Source organism: Haemaphysalis longicornis, unplaced genomic scaffold, assembly GCF_048455015.1.
Source record: "Haemaphysalis longicornis isolate Haplotype H1 unplaced genomic scaffold, Haemaphysalis longicornis Haplotype H1 scaffold_6, whole genome shotgun sequence".
NCBI lineage: Eukaryota > Metazoa > Arthropoda > Arachnida > Ixodida > Ixodidae > Haemaphysalis > Haemaphysalis longicornis.
The window spans coordinates 107,580,227-107,600,651 of NW_027526407.1; the positions used below are offsets into that span (position 1 = coordinate 107,580,227).

Sequence of the window (20,425 nt, forward strand, 5' to 3'; positions counted from 1 at the left end):
TAAATGATGAACGTTGCGCCTGGGAGGAACAGGTGCAATATCGATCAACAATATCCAATATGCAAACGTACGTGCGACTGGAAGTAGCAAGACGTGAAGATTGAATACTTCCTTTTTTAGCGATCAAAAAACGCCCGCAGTTCACATAAAATGCCGACGGAAGATATCTTTCGTCTGCTGCTACAACTAAGCAAAAAATAGAGCTTTATCCATCACAACTTATGAGTATTTTCTAAGCAATACAGTTATACGTCATAGTGATGAAACTAACAGGTGCCTATAATAAAACAGGAATGAAAAAGCAGACAACTAAAGCACAGGAGCATTGATTCAAGTTGCTGGCTACTATACTGGACGCGCTCGTGTCGAACCCTCAGTGCCTTCTTAATAACAAAAGTAAGGTTAGTTCTTTGATTTATTCATTTTAATGCACGGTATCGATTGACAAAAATATACTGAAAAGACAAACAGAAGATTGGCCCGCAATTATGAGCCAGTTTAAATACTTTTTTGTGCGAACCGCCCCATTGATTGCTCTGAAAATTTGCAATAAGGCCTCATTTTTTTGCATGTTATTTTTAAAACCATTTCGGGTTTTCCATGAATAAAAAGGCATGTTCTTTCCCCTGCACGCAGCTAATTTGTTTTTGTGGTTGTTCAATGAGAAAAATAGGTAGCACGAATTTGCCGCCTATTCACCAGGCTAGATTTATCGATTAAATAGAGTAACTATTCTCTTACTGCAGTACGCGCCATTGAATACCATCTCACTTCGCTCCCAGTGCTTGCTGGTACATATGAGTGCAGTTTCCTGCTAATGTCACTGCCCCCGCTGTGGATTGTAAGGCGCCTTCCCTTGACTATGCTCTGATTTACAGTTTTCTGTGGGAAGTTTGTTACGCATAAATTGTTACCAAAAATAGCTATTTGTAGAGCAACCTTTCTGGGACTACAAAGTCCCACTGTTTGTTTCTGCATGTGTTTTCCGAAAGAAGCGAGCACTCACTAATTAGACTCGCTTCTCATTATTGTGTACTCAAACGCTGCTAATCTGAACTTTCAAGGAAAATAGCTGCGTCACTGAGCCACTGTTTACCAGTACTTTCAATTTCCTTCTCTTTTTACTAGCATAACTTCTTTTGAAAGTTTCCGGTATAATTACTTCAGCCGCACTCTTATAATGAAGTCTTGTCTGCTGCAGTTGTGACAATTTTTTACACGAATTTTGGCAGTCTTTTTCGCGTGGCCTCTGTAGAATTATAATCAAATTCTATGTAATCACAAATAAAGCAACAATAAACAACAGGGAACGCCGTTTTGTGAAATAATATCATCGAGAAAGACAACTATATATGTCCGGTTTAGTCGGAGTAGTCATGCTAAGTGCGCATAGATTGTATTCTGGGGTGTATTTTCGTGGTTGCACCAAACACCGCAGCGTCAAACTGCTCTGCAAAAAAATGTCATCATTGCTGAAGAACCTACATAAAATGCCGAAACCCCCCCCCCCCCCCCAAATAAATTTATTAGCGCACAGGCACCTTAAACCAGCTTTACGAGCAGGACCAAACGCTGGCGTATTTCTTTCGCTGCCTCTCGCTTCAAAGAAAACACACATAAACGTATGGTTACGTCACGTTGTGGCCTACTCGCGCATGTGGCAAGGGTTCCAACAAAAAAATACATGCTGTAGTCATCAATCCTAATAAACCAAAATGTCTACTGAGCAAGTCAGGTGTGAAAGTAAAACCGTAGCCTCCAACCTCCAACGTGCGACTTCCATAAGTATCAATAACCGCACGACATGCCTCCAATTCAGACGATTTCTCTTGAGTAGCATAAAAACGTTTACATGAAGGAACTCCCGCTGTGTGGAAAGTAAAGCCACGCCGTAAATACCAAGCTGCGTAATACGACAACCTCGGGTCATTTGAATTTAACTGACAGCGGAATATTCGTTGTGCCATCAGTGTTGCGAATATCTGGGCCCGGCTTGCGAAGGTTAACGGGAGCATTCTAACACTGCCTCTATGGATTCCTTGACGGAACCTCTTGAAAATATAATAATTACGTATTATGTGACTTTGAAGAAGGAGAACAACGTAGGGAAGTTTGGAATTTGGGAATAATTATATTGAAAACGGGTCTCCCTGAAAAGCCAGCGGTCAACTGTTGTAAACGAACATATTTATGGTGAGATTTGAGTCTGCAAATACGTGTCGGGTTCAGTCTTTGGTCTGAGCCGGCGTGCTTGAAACAGAATAAATGACAGTTTCCGTCGTTCGCTGCTTGCGAGATATTCAAAATATTCAAACTAAGCTCTGCTTTTAAGTTTTAACATCGAAAGCAATAGCGACATTTGGCGACTTTTCGGGGAAGTATTTTTCTTGTTTTTCGACAATACTTTAAGCGTACGCGCTTAACACGGATAAACGTGTAAACTTAGTCAATTACACATCTTTTCAGTGATTGAAGTCATAACAGTGGTGAATTTTCCACAGTCATAAAACAATGCTTACGCACAAGCATACAGTGATATCAAACATGTGGGACGTCTCCGTACGTTGAGGAAAAAGGTCACTACAGGTAAACACAGGGGGATTCAGAAGTTGTCTTTGCGTTCATAAAAGAACCACAGTAAAACGGCGGTTCTTTTGAAATATTAACGGCTGTCACAACTCGTGAAAAGGAAAAATAAGGAGAACAAGCGCATGTTGGAAAAGTCCTGAACGTTCGTCATAACAAAGCTTTTGCGAGTTGATACCACCAATGGACACCGGGCCACTCAGACAGTGTGACAGATACACCTCAAGAATATTTTGCCTCACACACACAAAATCCCCGCTTAGAATTCTGCGTTAAGGGAAACTGACTTTGTGACCGTGGGAGACTAACCGTTAAGCAAAAAATGTAAAAAAAGCAATTTTCTGAGACCCAGGGTTTACAGTGCGACGTATGATGTTCTTTTGATGGCTGCCCTTGAAAAACGGTAGACTCTCAGAATATGGCAGACGTTCCCAGGCACAAGCCTATCTCCGAGCGCGAGGGTTCCTCACAACCAAAAAAAAACTCCCAAACACCACGCAGCATGACTCCTTCTCGTGGTGTTTATCGTCCTCTAAAATCTCTTGTATCCAGTTGGTTTTGCTCGCTGTGGAAATACCTACTTCCAATACACCAAGAGTAACACATGTAGAGGAGCCGTTTGAACATACTTTATCCTGAGGCAGAGCTCGCGTACCCTCGTAGTACCGAACAGCCTTTGATCCTGTTCTTTACAGCCTACGGGGGTGGGACTCGTGGGAGGGCGGGGGACGTGTTCATTCTGGGGTGTGAGCGCTCGCTCATACACTTGACGCGAAGTGCCTGTGAAAGTCCTCCGGATAAGCCTACGTGCATACTCAACCTAGATGAATTAGATGGCATTACAATATACGTGATCTCGTTGCACTGTTTAAAGTTACCGCCTGATTTTTATCATATATGTCCCGTCAGTGGCACCATGTCACATGACATCCCGGCATTGTTTGCAGTGCTGAATTATTTTACCAGCAATTATCCATTACGTAACTGCCGTTTAGGAGGAACCCCAGCGATAGCTTGTCGAGTGAAGTTTGGATAAAAAATGAATTACGTAACACTGGTTATTGATATAAGCATTTTATAAAATTCTATATCGGTTAAAACAATGTAGAGCGCTTTGTAAGAAGCTTGAATTTTTTATTTGATGGCTCACTGGCACACGTAGCACCTACATTGGTTGCAACCAATGTACCTGCACATGCGTGTGCATAAAAGTTTCTCCCCAAAAACCCAGCACATGTCACTATGGGCATGGATCTTTCCGTTTATATGGCCGTGGTAGAGAGAAACGTAGAGACAGACAATGCTTTTTTGCATGGTCTCACCGTGACATGAGCCATCCTCGGGAGGCAGGTGACTTCAGAGTTATGAACGAGGCGTTTTTGAATGCGGCTGCGTGAAAATCAATAATTGGTGTCAAATATAAGTTAATTTCGCCTCACTATAAGCGCAGGATACTTTACCATTATAGCACCTAAACGCAAGTGCTTGAGAGGCCTGCAGTGCTTGTGAGGTCTGCAGAGGTCTGCAGTCCTTGCTGTTCGCCAAGTTAGGGGTCAGCAGCTTCAGTCAAGCTGTTTTTTGGAGCGTTTACTAGAGCCTTCTTTTGAGCTTTTGCAGCTTTTACTGCGGGCCCCTGTCATCATGTAATGATGATGAAATAAATGTATTGTATTGTATTGTATTGTAGGTCAGACACTACTGCAACTACTGCTTCATTGAGTATAACTTTACTTAGCAAGCATCATTAGACCACCCGCTCAGTTGAAGAAATTCTTAGACTAGGATATCTTGCTGCAGCTCCCTGTACAGGTTCTCGTCACCAGTTTTTGCTGGGTCCCAGTGTATCGGCTGATACGGCCGGACATGAACTGGTTATATGATGGGGCGGAATTAGAAGCGACACCTTCAGTGGGTTGGCACTTCCCAACATGAGGATGCCCGGTGCCGGGAAAAAGACAGAAATATCTGTTGATAGCAATAGACCTGCATCGATGGAGCCAACTAGGCGCTGCGGAGATATGGTTTGGTGTACATTGTTCAGAGGGTAGTGGCTTTGTCCTTCTACAGTACTCTTCTGCAGTGCAGGCAATTTTTTCCGGCCCAGACTACAGTAGGCTACAATGACAGCATACTTTATGAAGGGATTGGTCTTGGTGCCAGCAAGACAGATTGATCAGTCATGGAATATCCCACGGTGTTTGCACGTCAAAAACCTTTCATAAAAGGGAGTTCAGAGCGATGACCGTGGAATTTCAATAACAGCGGAAAAGAAGACGTACTAAAACCTCACCCTTAAAACACGAAATCTGCGTCAAAGCCACTACTGAGAGTGCAAATAATAGACGAAAGTAAGAAGAAATACCGTAACGAATTAACGAACATTTGCATTACAGGGACAAAGCCAATTACTATAACGTATAAAAAACTATTTCAGGCAACAAACCTTTAACTGACTAAAAACAATTCCATACAAAAAAACTTCAGACACCTCCTCTAGTACCAAACCATTGTCTGTCATATTTCATTTACAATGTGTTTTGTGATCCTGGTCAAGTTTGTTTACGTAAAAGCAAGGTCATGCCATCCTTCATACACCTCACTACATGCCATCTCTACATGATCGAAACTTTTAAAAAAGCAAGCAGAAGCATGAACAAGCCGTTGTGAACAGTGCAACGTTTTATATTTAAAACGCCATAACAAATTCCCCGCAAAAGGCACACGCACGGAGAAATGCAGAATGTAGCGCGTATTTTTTACGAATTCCAAGATTCCGGGTACACCACCAAGGTGGCCAGTCGGCCTCATGAATAAGGTGAGGGCAATTCTACAAAACGTACGTGCACATAACTATTATTCGTATACACTAACGCGTTTGCACACGCAACAAAACACCAACTGCGGTCTGTTAGCTACCACAAAAAATGTACGTCGCTGAAGGCGAACTATCATTCGTAGGCGGAATTCTAGCAGTGAGGAAGAGAAAACACTTTCTAAACATTTTCTAGCGGTGATAAAACCAATTAAGCTAGGGACACTCTACAGATGTTCATTTATCTCTGACAATAATTTCATTGCGAAACAGACACCCCTGCGTTGTTTGTCGTCTTTAAAAAGTGTAGCAGTCACAGCGAACATCCACATTACACCCCAAATTTTCCCATTCACCTCCGCTTACGTACTGAAAGTCCATTAAAGGGTTTCGGTTTCAGGTTTTCTCGTGCTGTAAAATGTCCCACTAATGTCTGCTTTGCGTTCTGCGTGGTCTTTTACCTTCAGTTCCTGTACTCCGTTTGAGTTTTTTACGTAGGATAATTGGTATTATTGTCTATTGAACCAAAATTTCTTTCAAGCTGTAGGCTTCAATTATCCTTCCTAAAACACAGCTACTGAGAATCTATATGGCCCTCAGAAGCAAGATTAGAGCTTGATAAAAAAAATGGCGCAGCTCCCAGCAGTGGCGCAAGGCTGGATAACCGCTGGAGCTCTAGGTCGACCTAGCTCCTTCCGTTTTTGCCAACTTTTACTTGGTTTTGCTAGTCTTGCCTAAGTTTTGGTCGGTTTTCTCATGTTCCTGCCAGGTTAGGGTAATTGTTGAGACGTGAGGCCAAGTTTAGCCGCATTATACAAAGCTGTTCTGGTCGGCCCCCCACATTGACCAATCCCATGGGGAAGAAGCTAGGTCGACCACCCCACTCCACTGTTACTCCTGCCTTGCACCACAATTGCAAGCCCCGGCAGTTTTCTAGTCTCAGTAGTTTGAAAGAGACTATCAACTTTAAAATGGAATATTAAGGGGTACGCATACGCATATGCCACTTGAGCTCACATTCGAGCATGCCCGAAAACTGGCTTCACTGTTATATTACCCCATCTCTGGTACTGGACCTTTTGCAGGCTGCTCGGACTGTTTTCTTGGTATTTTTTTTTGCTAACGCCATCAGTCCAAGCGCAAGCTTTAACAGATCATATCTTAAAAATAACTTTTTGAGGCGAACAGTGTGGTATTACTTGCTGTTCAATGGTGACTGGCGTAGTGAATGACTTGCACAAATTGCTCGCTGCCTTCTTCAATAAAAACATTCAATGTCAATCTTTAACAAAAAAAGATGTCATAACTTCTTCACATGCAGGTTCATCTATTTTTATTAAGTAGTATGTATATTTCGGATAGAGGATAATATAAAAAAGAGTTTAATGATTATGGCCTTCTGGCTTGAGAGTGCAGTCTTCCCCAAGATCGAAGAACCTGCATCCAGAAATCCCGTCACGCCACTCAGCTAACGACCTTAAACATTCTTCCGACGAACGGCTTTAAGAAATCGCATTGCCTGCTATTCAAATAAGTCCCCTTCGCGCCCTTTATGTCACCTCTCAAGAAGATTCGTTTCCCCTCTTATTCAGTTGTAACAAGATTCACTAAACGACAAAGGCGACGCTTCAAGGGAGCGTCGCTAATAGGATTAGCGCTACAGCGCTGAACTCGATAAGCTGCCATTCTGGCACCTCCGGGATTTACGGCTCGTATGAGAAACAGAAGCGCGCTTCCACGGCACACGGCCAAAACTCAGCGAATAAACCTTTGCCTTCTTAATGTATTCCTGCTTTTTCATGTGCACGTTTTTCAGATTCAGGTGCTTGCTAGTTGTATGCAGCAAAAGAAATCAGGATGCATTTTACACTAGTAGTTGAGAGCTGGTGAACTTGGAAATAGGGAGTCGCATGTCAAAGTAAGCCTTCCACGGTACCGAACGCCCTTATTTAAATAGTTGCTAAAAACAAAAAAGGAAAGCTTTGGCGCGCGAAGGCAGCAAATTTTGCCTTACGGCGAAATTGCCGGAATGAATGATGCTCCGTTGAACATTTTTAGAGTTTTTAGAAGACAAAATATAAAACACAGCACTCGTTCCATCTGGTAGCACAGGTACATTCATTTCTCCCATGGTGAACAATCGCTTCGTGACCTGTTAAAGGCTTAATCTTAAATGTGAATAAGCAAAAAACAACGAAGTTACCAGAAAAGCCCAAAATTCCACCACATATGTACGGATATAAACACCTAAGAGACTACAGCTGTGCTGCCTTAAAACCTGTGTCAAGTGCACACGCATGTCACAACACGAGTGCCAATCTACCCAGGACTGCAGAAAAATGTGGTAATGGCTAGCAGAAATATTTATTTCACATCGTTCTATACCAGCCTAGAGCTGTTTGCCCCACAGAATTCGGGGGGGGGGGGGGTGTTAAATACCCTTCCAAAAATTAGAAGTGCTATTGCTCCTAATAGCCAAGTTTTATTGACAGCAATTTCTACCGCTCTGGCCCCCTCAACTGCCCTGACTGATTCAAGATTAAAAAAAAAAACCTGCTGCATTAAAGGGACACTGAAGTGATTTGTAAACATTGCGGGATTACTAGCGCAAATTGTAGTTCGGAGTCCGTAGGCATTGTTTCGACCACTCTGGCCGCGTTTACGCGAATTTATTTAGTAGAAAAATCAATTCGAAAATGCTGTCCTCCTCTCTTTACGCTTGCCCATTTTCTGTGGCGTTTTCGTGTGACTTCAGCAGGAGATGAGCTGGAAAATGGCTGTGCTACTGCACGGTTCGCCGACCAGCCGACCTACCGATCGAGTCAGTCGGCCCAGCGTTTCGTCCGCCAGCCGCCGACGGGTCGTCGCTATTCGCTCGCTCAGTTGAAACTAAGCCACAACACCTTTGTGAATGAAAGAATGTGCCTTTCCTTACTTTGTTAGTTTGTACACTGTGTCAAACTCAGAGTCCGGGTCGCTCCACACAAGCGCTGCAAAAGTGCACATGCGACGCTTCGCTGACTTCACGCTAGCAGGCAAATCTAAGGCCAATTGAAGGCGGGAGAAGAGTCAGCGAAGTCAATATAGGTACTAAGAAAATAAAATCACCTGAAACTTTTACCGTACAGCGCAAAACTAGGGAGCAGGAAGCACTTTTTGCGCTGGGTAAACAAGCACAGCGGTCAGCAGCACGACCGCACATCTGCGAACGCTTTTCCGTCAAAGAAATGCAATTGCTAGACGTGAGATATTGTGGAAGTTTGGGGGACACTTACTGCAGGAGTGATATACAACAAATAGTCACATAAAGTACTTAAAATGCTTAAAATAAATAAAAGTGTAAACTGGTCATACATTATAAACCTTATATATCCACACCGGCCAGCGCCGGCTCGTGGCCTATCGGTCTGAGGCGCTGGAATTAGTTTCGAAAGTCGCAAGTTCAAATCCCCGAGGGTACATGTATTTTTTTTTGTAAGTTGATTTTTTCGTATGCGGCCGATCTTTTCTGAACTGAGGTCACCATTTCTGGGCCGTAACGTTCACTGCTCCACGAGCGAGATCGCAGAACGCGCGCATACTGACAATGACGCGCTAGCCAGTTCTCGTTGGCGTGCTGTTGCCACAAGCACCGACTGCTTGCGTGCAGTGGCCAAAGGCCTGAATCAACACACCCTTGACCTGGTGCGAACTAGCTTTTTACGAACAGAAATGAGTGAGGCAAGCTCCGAATATGCGGGAAAAGCGCATGGCATTTGAGAGTCTGCGGCGACGCGGAGGGCGTTCATCCACTGCGTAGGCCTCGGCTAGTGATTTCTACGATTCCAAGCCGCCCTGGGAGGTTTATCTTAGACATTTGATAGCCGACAACATGGCAGAAGCGCGGTAAGGCGATAATTGAGAAATCGAGAATGCCCATCCCACAACACCATCAGATGTCAAGCATGTTGTTTTACAGAACCGAAACCGAAACTTTTGATTGCTAACCTTGGACATCGTCCAATCACGGTGCCCCCCCTCCTGACGTCACAGCCTTTAGTTGGTGCGGCCGCCGCAAACCGCGCATAGTAGTTTTTCTTCTTTCGCGCTTTGTAAAATAATTACCGATTTGTCAACCGGATAAACGATTAATAGTGTGTTAATTTGAGCCAGTCTACACAGTGCAAGCAAAAACGGGAGCTTGACAAATTCACTTCAGTGTCCCTTTAAACCCGGCACGTTGTTGAAGCCTCCCTCTTTCATTGATTGGCAGAATGTGATCTAGGTCTGACGCCTGCAAACACTAAACGGTGGCTGCCTTTGCTCTGTCATACGCAATTTCGCCTTGTCATTCTTTTGATGTGGTGTTCCCACTAAACCCAAAAGACATTGAAGGTTGTGCTCGTACGCTGGTCCATAACCTGTGGCAGTTTCGATCCAAAGACACAGATGAGACGTTCTTGAAACGACAAAGTAGCGTTTGCATAGACAAGTGCAAATCGATGGGACAAGCACAGGACGGTTACTTCCCCAATTATGTCGGGAGGGTACTGGCTTTGTGCCTGTCAACAGCAGTTCTACATAATCTTTCAACGTCGGGTCATGAAGTGCTAGAAAGCACTGAATAATGTTTCTTCGGAACACTTTTTTTGTTTTTCTGTGCACAAATTCTCGAGGAGTACAGTTTAATCGAAGACAGTGATAAATATCGTTCTAGAACATAAATTTATTCGTTCTTGTTACGCAATACCACATTCATGGGGAAAGTGTCCCCTCGGTTTTCCTGTCGAGAGCAATTCTCAGCCCACATTGTGCGATGCACGACTGTTCATGCAACACAACTGTTAACGTAAAAATTCAGAGCAACTGTGTAGGTAAGTTCTCTGGAGTCTAAAATGAACAATTCAGGATACGCGCTTACAACAAGCACTGGAGGGTCACTCGCTGGTCCTGTGGCAAACGCGTTTTGATTGTACAACACCCCACTTCCTTCGAGGAATCTTGAGCGGCATAGTGAATAGGACGAATACGCATGATTAAGTTTTCTTCCGTGGTAGCATTGAACGAGACACCCCAGAAATGGAAAGTACAGGCTTCAAGCCGAGTTAGCGAGTTAAGTGTATCGAACACTCCTTCCAATGGGCTTTCATGCTTCACTTCTCCGGGCAGATTTTAGCCCGAAGGAGAATAGAAGCCCGAAGGTTACTGTTGTACACTACATGTGCTGTGGTATTTGCGTCGGATGTCACGCGCAGAACCGACCATTCCTAAACAGATGGGCTGCAACCGGAGGTTATAAGTGAAGTTGACACGAGATGCGGTAACACATCGGGGCTACTGCCGCCCCAGCACAAAGCAGGAAAGGTTTTACGGATCATATCACCAAGGTAACAGGAGTATGCGTTTATGGCGCAATCTCCACACGCAGCCCCCGTGAGAGAAGGCATGGTGGTGTCCCTGTTGGCCGCTTTCCAGAACGCACGCCGCGTTTTTCTATTGATGCCGTATTTTCAGACGCACCAAATTTGGAGACGTATTTTAATCTGGGTATTCGTTTCAGCATGACCGATGGCCTGTCGAGATAACGGGAAAAGTCATGTTTCACCAAATACGTGTAACCCTTGAACATTGCAAAATGTGAAAACTTAGTTCCACGAGCGAAAATTGCGGAACCGTGCATTCCACCCTTTTCACTAACACATTCGTGCGGGGGTAATCAATCGAAAAACGCGTCAGCAAGTAGTTTGCGGTGTGTAAATACAAGTCACCGTGGAGCCTGACACGCTTTCACGTGGTACCAACCTAACCAACCACGTTCTCGATTTTGTCACAGCACCGACAAACTGCGCGGTTGTCTCGGATGACCGAGAGGTTTAAAACTATCGTGGTTTCGCATCTTCACTCTATGCGTAATGATGCTACAGGTGCGTCCACGCGTAAAGGTGCCGTCATTAGTAATTGGAACGAGCATTTGTAAATATCAAAAAATATTGTCTTACTGGCTTTACGACAGCCATTCCCGGTTTACAGCAACCATTTTATATTACGGAAGAGTTCTTTAAACGCGCTACAGAGCAGACAGTCACTTTCCGGAAGAAGGTTCTGTAAAGTTACGAGAACGTGTTCTAATTACTTTTGACGGTCCCTCTACATGACCGGCACGTTGCTTAGGCTAAACCCTGTGCTTAAAATACAATAACTAGGAGTCGGAGGTTTGCGTTTTAAAAGGCTATCAGTGGCTGATTCCCTCCCATCATAGCTCAAGATCCACAAGCCTTCAACCTCCTTGTACCATTATTAAGCTTTGGGCACCCAAGCCAGTGCGCCCCATTCAGTGTTCCAACGTTATAGTTTTACAGTAATCACTCACTTTAAAGCTGCATTCTAACGCCTGTTTAGGAGCAAAAAGCTTCCCGCATATCAACTGCAGCGCACGGTGTTTCGTATCTTCACAACCTTGCAACCATTACCAGACCTGTGATCGTACTCCACTAAGCCCTCGGAAACTGTGAGATCACAGCACACACAAAAGCTAATAATGCTGCCAGTACCAACAATGTCTACCAGAATGTTCCAAATATGTGATACTAAAAGCGATGCTTACGCCTTGGCCAAGCACTGCGCCCTTATATCAATAAACTGGATCAGCTATCGCCAATCTCGCCACACAAATAAATTTCCCCGCATTTTACGCGGAGGTGGGATAAAGACTTCTTTAGAGGGTTCCCCGCCACCATTATCAATTCGCCATTCACTTGGACGGCATGAAGCGCGTAAATAGCCACTGTTAGCACGTAGGCGACCCACCTGATGCGTGTCGCAAGAACTGCGGGCCAAAACGCACAGTTAAGCCTGTCTTGTTACGCTTCACAGCTTACGTGAACGTCAGATAAACCTGTCTAAGAAACATAGCTTGCGAAATTCGTGGTTCGTACACAATGTGCGTGCAGAGATAACTCTGAGCACCATTTTAGGTCCGAGGTCCTCTCTTTTACGTCTTCTGTAGCACAGTCTTGAAATATTGGCATCTATCTGTGACAAGGGGCAAGTGAAAATGTTTGTTTGTGCATAACGAAAGTCTTGCGATTACTATTTTAACATTAATTTAGTAGACTCGAATCCCATCTTGATTTCTTTCCTGCGATCATCTTTTTTCGTCCCTCTCTTTCAATTGTTATTCCTTAGCACAGTAGCATGGCAGCGATTTTGCAAGGTGGGTAAATACTCTGTTTCGCAAATAGCAGCCTCTCTCTCTTATTTTCAGTACTGCAGATAACGTCTTCACAATTTCTGTAAATAATTTTACGTAGCCCTGTGCTTGCATTGTGAGACGAAGCATACGAAGCTGACTAGGTAACACTCGTTGTGCGACATTCAGTCCTTGCAGCGGCTACTTGTACATCACCTAAAGCTCCTGACGTGGAAATAACGTTATCTTTCGATGCATCTCTGTAGATAACAACGTCATCTGCACAACGTTTATTTCAGGTACAACGATGGCCCCATAAGTCGGCGTCTATAATGGTAGGCACTTAAAAATTGACACATATCAAAGCTGTGAATTTACGATCATCCGATGCCTATTTTGCAATAACGATGGAATGCCGCTTGTGGTAAGAATAAGCCAAATATCTCAACAGGGACAACGGGTTCACAGTACTCTATGCAATTTCAGTACGACTATTGTAACGCGACTGGGAAACCATTTCCAATTTCACAAAGCGAACGCCTTTACTAAGGGGTCTTCGTTCTTCTCTACTAACTCCTACGTGTCACTGTTGTCGCGGCAAGCCAGAAACATCCATCCAATTCTAAGCTTGCGAACCGTAGACGGGACACATTTAGGCCACCACAGAGCGCCCGCCATGTACAGAGATTTGGGTGCATCACGCTGACTCGTACTATGACAATAAGCATTTTTAGGAGTCCCTGGCATAAAGTTACGCTTTAGAGGAACTTAGGAAGTATTTTTCTCCCGACTTAGTGCTTTCCTGTACTCGCATTCAATTCGCGATATTGTTAGGAGAGGTCACCCTGCATAGGAAGTGTGGTTCGGCATTTAGTCCATGCGAAAACCTTACTGCAATCAGGAAAATGAACGAAACATTTGAGACTAGTGCAAATAGATTAATCAGAAGACAATACTATGCTCTTTGCTGGGTGCTCGGGAACGTTTGTTAAACGCGCTGTGTTTGTCAATGTGAATGCTATGGAACTGGACCAGATTTATAACTTTAGAGGCCAGCTTGTCCTATTTGGCACACATGTGTTTATAACACGGTGGGGATGACGTCTAGTACTAAGGATACTATGAAATAAGCAATATTTTGACCGAAAGAGCAATCACCAACGGTTTCTTTAGCATTTATCAAAATATAATTTTATAAATCCCAGAAACATAGGAATCCATTCGAAGTTGGTCGGAGCAATGACAATAAACAATTCAAGTACTCAGTAGACTTTAACCATACTATTTCTCATACGCAATCAACCCGGTAACAAAAAAGTAACAAAAAACAACTATGCATTTACAGAGAATGCTTGAAACACCCGACGTAACTACACCTGAAGAAAATTCACAAAGGTGGCTTAAAAAACTGCATTTATTGCCTACATGGTTCACCATTATATACACTATACAAGAGACTGCAAATGCCAACATAACATGCGCACAGCTATACCCTTCTGCACCTTGGAAGACTCACTGGATAACAACAAAACAAAGACTGAAGAACACTTAAAGCAAACGATCACTGTGCGAGCTTTCAGTGCTTCACTTAATTTTAACAGAAATACTGGCAAAACTTGTGCGGTTCATATTTCATGTTAACACTGCAAACACTTACAGCTAATAACACCCTACGTAGATAACAAGTAAAACAATCATGTATATGTGGATATCCTACATAACGGATTTGCACACTTACATAGATATTAAGGGCCCAAATCGTGTGGTAGTCTATGGTATTCATACTTTAAAACTGAACGCTTCACTTGAGTATTAGAGGATGTCACAATCCAATTTCCTCCAAGGCAACATACAAGGCCTAAAGATACTGCTACACTACAATGTTAGCAATGACCTCTTTCAGTAAGTTTAAAAGTCTCAACAAAAGGAGTGAAGGATAACATTTAGACCATCCAAGCTTGACCCAGGTGACTTTACCTGAAGCAAATCCGCCGCGGTTACCGACTTTGTGGGTGAAAGATTTCTGTTTCCGCCAAACTCAAAAAAGTACTGCAAACCCAACAGCAAAGTGTAATCTAAAAGCTTGACAAGGGCTACTTGGTTACACAAACTGAAAACTAGGCGACAAAGAAAGGGGACCAGAAGAAAGATGTAAAAACAGACACGGCACCGTGCCTCTTTCTACGTGTTTCTTCTGGTCCCCGTTGTTTAGCGCCATTGCCTGAAGTGTCGTTAACCAAACTAACAGACGCAATGCTCACCATTGAACTTCACTGACGAGTAACTTTAAAGCGACAAGCGCTAAAGGGCATGGCTTGGTCCCACATTCTCAAGTTCTAGTTCCGTACAGCAAATTTCTACAAATTTGGGAAATGAAATGCAAGGAACAAGATAATATATAATATAAAACACGCCATTCTCGTACAGCTTTTCCTTTTTGCTACTATACAATAAATGTGAGAACAGGAAACTTTTGGGGTAAAATAAAGAAAAAAGCAGTTCGTCATAACTTATGGTGCACCAGATCTCCAGTAGGACATAAGTGTCGTCATGCGTAATAACATAGGCGAAGCGAAGGCTTCCTATTTAATGTTTCAAGCACGGTAATGCATACGGCACTGAAAAATCATATCGAGCAAACATTCAACTCGAACCGAGTTATCGATCCTCTGAAACGCCAATATACATAAGGACGACCAAATGTAGCTAATTGCTTCCGTAGGGCTCGCTTCTGCTGAGGTCAGAAGCACTACCCTAAGCTCTCGATTAATATACGTTTTTCTATTTTACACCCTCAGAATGCAGCACAAACTCCATATACAGCTAACTTTGTATCTTAGCTACAAAAAACAAGCAAGTTGCACTCTACTGAAAGCACCAACATACCTTATGCACATGCGTACAACAAAATAGCGTGCAAATAGGTATTTCCGTGTACGTATAAATTTCGATAATTAGATTGGAATAATAAAGTTCTTGGAAACCATTTTCCTTGTAACAACTTTCCGTGTAATCCACTGCTTACAGGCCACCGCTGGAACTCGCCTCTACCATTACAGTAACACAAGTTCTAAACCCACTTTTATGGATATGTTCTATAGAACAATTCTGTTATTCAGGATACTTTTCGTTTCCAAGCAACCAAATACAATAAAAATTTCACACACAAACAGAAATACAGACTGGAGCTCGGAGAGTACAATATAAATTCGGAAGTTTTTCTATAATGGCATAGATTTGCATTTTTGAGTACCAATAACGTCACGGGATTATAGCAGCACAGACTTTTGCATAAAAAACACGCTAAACAAACAGAAAGAATACACCAACCATGGATAAAATATGCATGCCAGGCAAACGTACAAACTTTTGTATACACCTGGAGTGTGGAATGATGTGATTGCAAACAACGAACGGAAGAACAGTAAAAAAACTTTCGCATTAAATTGGTCATAAATTACCCCGACATGGAAGAAACATGGTTAGGATAACGATTTCTGAACCGAATTGCGTGTTGGCAATATTAGGAGTATACTCAAATTGTGAAGTGCAGGTACAGGCTCTTTGCCAACAATAAGTAGATTAATCTCGTGAAGGTAGACACACATTGCTTTCTACACAACCAATAGTAGCTTTACATACATAAATAAAAAATGCGAAGTTTTGACGTACTGCACCAGAGTGTAAGCTTCTCAAATAAATTAGCAGCAGGAGCCTGAGCAATCAATTCTATGCCACATTTTCGTATTCCTTCCTATTGGTAGAAATTGTAATTTAAAGTGGAAGTGTTGATGTGAGTTCACTAATGAACTTTAAACAACATAAAACGTTTTACAGACATTGTGACCATATAAACCTGGTGTACTTATAACCTGGACATATTCACGCTAGCAGAAAAGTTAGTGCAGTACAGCAAAACCCAGAACTACTAAGAGGTACAAAATGAGGCAGATAAGCTACTCAAGTGATATGAAGTGGAATATTTTTACGTGGCGTTATTTTGTGCTAGAATGCCAACACTTCAACTGCATCAATACATCACAGGTCCTAACATGAAGCATTTTATTGTTATTTCTTTTCATTGTGATTTGTTTTAATGGTGAGTTGTGATAGTAAGTTAGTGAAAGCGTAATTATAGATTTATCGTGCTTCGCATCAACAGCCAGTGTTTTAACTGGTATTTTAATACTTAGAAGGCTGAGTAGTTTCTCAATTAATTAAAACGGTTGTGCTTTCTTTAGCAGCAGAAATTTCAGCAGGCAGAATAGACACATACGCGGGCGATACGTCATCACCACACGTGAAGATCAACTGCCATTCTAAAAAAATCACTTATTTTAAGGTAAATACGCATACAAAATGTCAACTTCGAAATGAAAAGGGCTCAGACAAAGTATTCTTCGCAGAAATATTGATAAAAAAGCTTTTAAAGCAAGCACGCTACAGAGTGAACTCCTATTCAAACCAGAATTGGCATACTTACGGAAACAACAAGGCATTTTTCTACAATTCGTACATCCCTTAGCAGCACAATTGCCAACTTAGTTATCCGCATTTGAATCTGAGTCATCCGATGCTCTCCAACCATTTTAACTCTTCTCCGTGGCTCAAGTGCTTGTTTTTATTCACAAAGCAATATGTTATCATACTCATATGGCTCAAGAAAGCATATGACACTGCTGGGATGTGACGTAACAAAGTCGGACTTTACGAAATTGTAGATTGCACAAACACTGTTTTTATTTTGTTAGTATTGCATAAAAACAGTCTACTTAAAAACTCAATAATAGGAGTACACTTCACCATTGCACAAGTTTGAGGAATTTGTGCGGCAATGGTCCTGCAGCGCTACGCTGCTGCAGCAGCGTAGCAGCGTAATCTGCAGCATCGTAGCAGCTGCAACAGCGTAGCGCTGCAGATTACGCTGCTGGTGCGGCGTAATCTGCAGCGCTACGTCATTTTGTATCACCCAGATGTAGAACACGCAGGAAAAAGAATAAGAAATGCACTGTGGAGGAAAAGGTAGATTTTTTCATGTGGTGCTGGCATGGCCTTTAAGAAGCGAAGCTTAGCCTTGGGAGTAAACGGCCGGGTGTTCTCACGAGCTACGAACAGTATAAAGGTTTAATACTGCTTCGTCTCTGGCCAGAATCTAAGACAAAGAATTCAGCTGTTTCTCGGAAACGTAGCCTTTCGTACGTGTAGTCGTTCTTCTCTCAATTTTATTAACTGCCCCACATTTCGGATATTGTAACCCTAGCATATTTTGTCAACTAAGCCTTTAAATGTATTTCTGTACTGAGCAGAAGTGTGCTCGGAATTTCAACTTTATAAAAGACGCGGGAAAAAATGTAAATAGTTGTTGGGAAGTTCCTTCAAAAGCTCCTAAGCGCACCAAACAAATTCCTCAACAACTCCGACGAAATCGGTCCCATCGCAATGAAAATCCCACTCATTTTGTATTCGTGCATTTGAGTTTACTTTGCCGACCAGAGTATTAATTTTACGGAAACCAATTTAAGTAGTCAAAGTTTAAATTTACCTGAATAATTAATTCCTCATCTAGCATACAAGGTGAGGAACGAAGACGTTTCTTAGTAGTACGTTACAAGGAATACTAGGGCCGCGATTAGTAAGCTTTTTCTTACATTCCTATCATAATTTAGTTGTATTGTTCCTGATGTTGGCAAAGTAATTTTTTGGCACAAGCTAAAGTAAACTTGCAACGATGCTTCATTAAAAAAAGGTACGCCTTGCAGATGCCAAGGAACAGTGCTTTATGTGGCACATTTTGATCTTTCAAGTAACGCTCTTGATTAATAACATGTTCGATACAACGAAAATATCTGATTTTGTGGAGTGCAAGAGCCTGCCAGGCGACACCAGGGGCTCCCTAAATTTTAACCGCTAAATTTTGTATACAAACCATGGTGGTATAAAATATTTAGCCATCTTTTCTAGCATGTGTCTGCATAGATTTTGAGTGATATGAAATATTCATGTAGTATACATCGAGTATGGGTCACTATATCAGCTGCATACAGGAATTTTCCGCGTTTATTGATATGTCCTGCTGTATTACCCGCTTAACGGTTAAAATGCATCACTGTGACTTCCATTAGTTCTCAAGGCAGCTGCTCCAGATCCTGGCTTGAATACAATTTACCAATGTATCCCGGATGTAACAGATGTGCCATTTTGCCTTTGTTTAAATTACGAATTCTAAGATGCCAAATTATAGTGCAATAAACGCCAACAGCAAATATACACGTGTAACTATTAGTTGGGCAAAATTCTATACACTCGAATTGTAATCGTGGTAATTATTTTTGAGGCACACTAAGCTTTGCCAACCATTAATGTCTGCAAACATAAGCACCAATTCGAAATCAAAAAGGGTATATTTCTTTCAGCTGTATTCTCGTGATCTAGATGCTTGTTGGTTACAGAAAGTGTGGTCGACAATGTTTCTGTATAAAACTTCATTACGTACAGAGTATCAATACATTATACCACCTGTACACACCGCCTACATATGTGTAAGCAGTTTCATAGTTTATAAGATTACTATATCTTCTCCGAAATCTAAACTACACTGCAGATCACAACATGCCTGAAAATATACTGCAGGTGGCCCAAATGCCACTTGTACTAAGTTTCGTTTACTGTACAAATATGAAGCAACCTGCTGTTATAAACGAGCAATGTCTGTGCTTTTTGATGTGTTCGAGGATGCCAAGCAACATCTGTGCAAGAACTATTCACCATATTTTCTGGACTACCGCCAGCTTACAGAACACTGCAATGATATCATTCAGTAAGAAAATTATCTGCACATGTAATGAAGCATTTTTTGCATGACCAAAATTGCATCTTATTAAAGATGGCAATTTCATGTGCATATGCTTATTATACACACAAGGAAGAGGAGCCTAGGTCAACCGTAATTGCGATTATTTCCTATGTTTTTAGTTGCAAAACCATTTACCATTTTCTCAAATGGTTCACCATTAGTGGTATTTGTTTTGGAAATGCTAAATGCTTGCGTGTATCACCCAAGGCAGATCAATTCTCTTTAATACATACAAAAATTTCTACGTGTACATTAAATCTGTACGCTGCAGTGACATGAGTACGCAAAAATTAGCCAAATACGACAAACCTGTCCCCATGAACTTCCCAAAAATGTACACAAAAGATTGTGCTCTTTTTGAGCAACAGAGGCCATTCGTCCTTACGCATGGTTTCATGAGTAATACCCATTTGCACAATAAAGGAACACGCAAAGTTCCCCAGACTTACGGCGTAAAACAATCGGTTACACAGTCATAAAAAACAGCATTCGCGCTTTGATGAAACAATGCTTAAATACGGTGCCAGTTCAACCACATTTTAACATGTCTGAGGCGTGCCTATGCTGTCAAGAGCTCACATAACAATTGGCACGAGATGATAATGACTCATGGTCTTTGTAAAAAGATGTCGCAGCTGTCACGTCGTTTTAGTGGAAGCTCGCGCTGCATTCCTCGATTTTGACGCTGGCTTCTGGGGCGTTGCTTGTGTTTTAGATGATGCTTGGCTTGCTGCTCCCGTCTTCTTGAGGTGTTCTTGATATCTGAGAGATTGAATGGGAATTAAATATAAATATTTTTGCTCAGAAAAAGTCCCAACTTTTGACCTGGAGAACCAAGTATGAACTAGGCAAGGGCCGTTGTTTAAGCGTGCAGGCAAAACATATTGCGCTTCAGGTATTGCACAAATGAGAAGACCGAGACAAACCAGAGGCTGCCAAATAGTGTTTGTCAGCCGCCTCGATTTGTTTTTGACTTTTTGTTTTCTACTTTTACGTGTTAAAATAC

The 20,425-nt window shown here is 42.3% G+C and overlaps 1 protein-coding gene across 3 annotated transcripts in view; it reads right to left on the reverse strand.

Annotated features, from left to right (window-relative positions):
- Window positions 1–13,960: 13,960 nt before the first annotated feature.
- The window catches only part of LOC144141113 (protein O-mannosyl-transferase Tmtc3-like), a 232,620-nt gene continuing 226,155 nt past the window's right edge, over window positions 13,961–20,425 (reverse strand). For all 3 annotated transcript variants that reach the window (XM_077672639.1, XM_077672640.1, XM_077672641.1), the window contains one exon: window positions 13,961–20,181. In XM_077672639.1, the coding sequence (XP_077528765.1) occupies window positions 20,058–20,181 (124 nt within the window). In that variant the 3' untranslated portion in view covers window positions 13,961–20,057. The remainder of the gene's footprint in view (window positions 20,182–20,425) is intronic.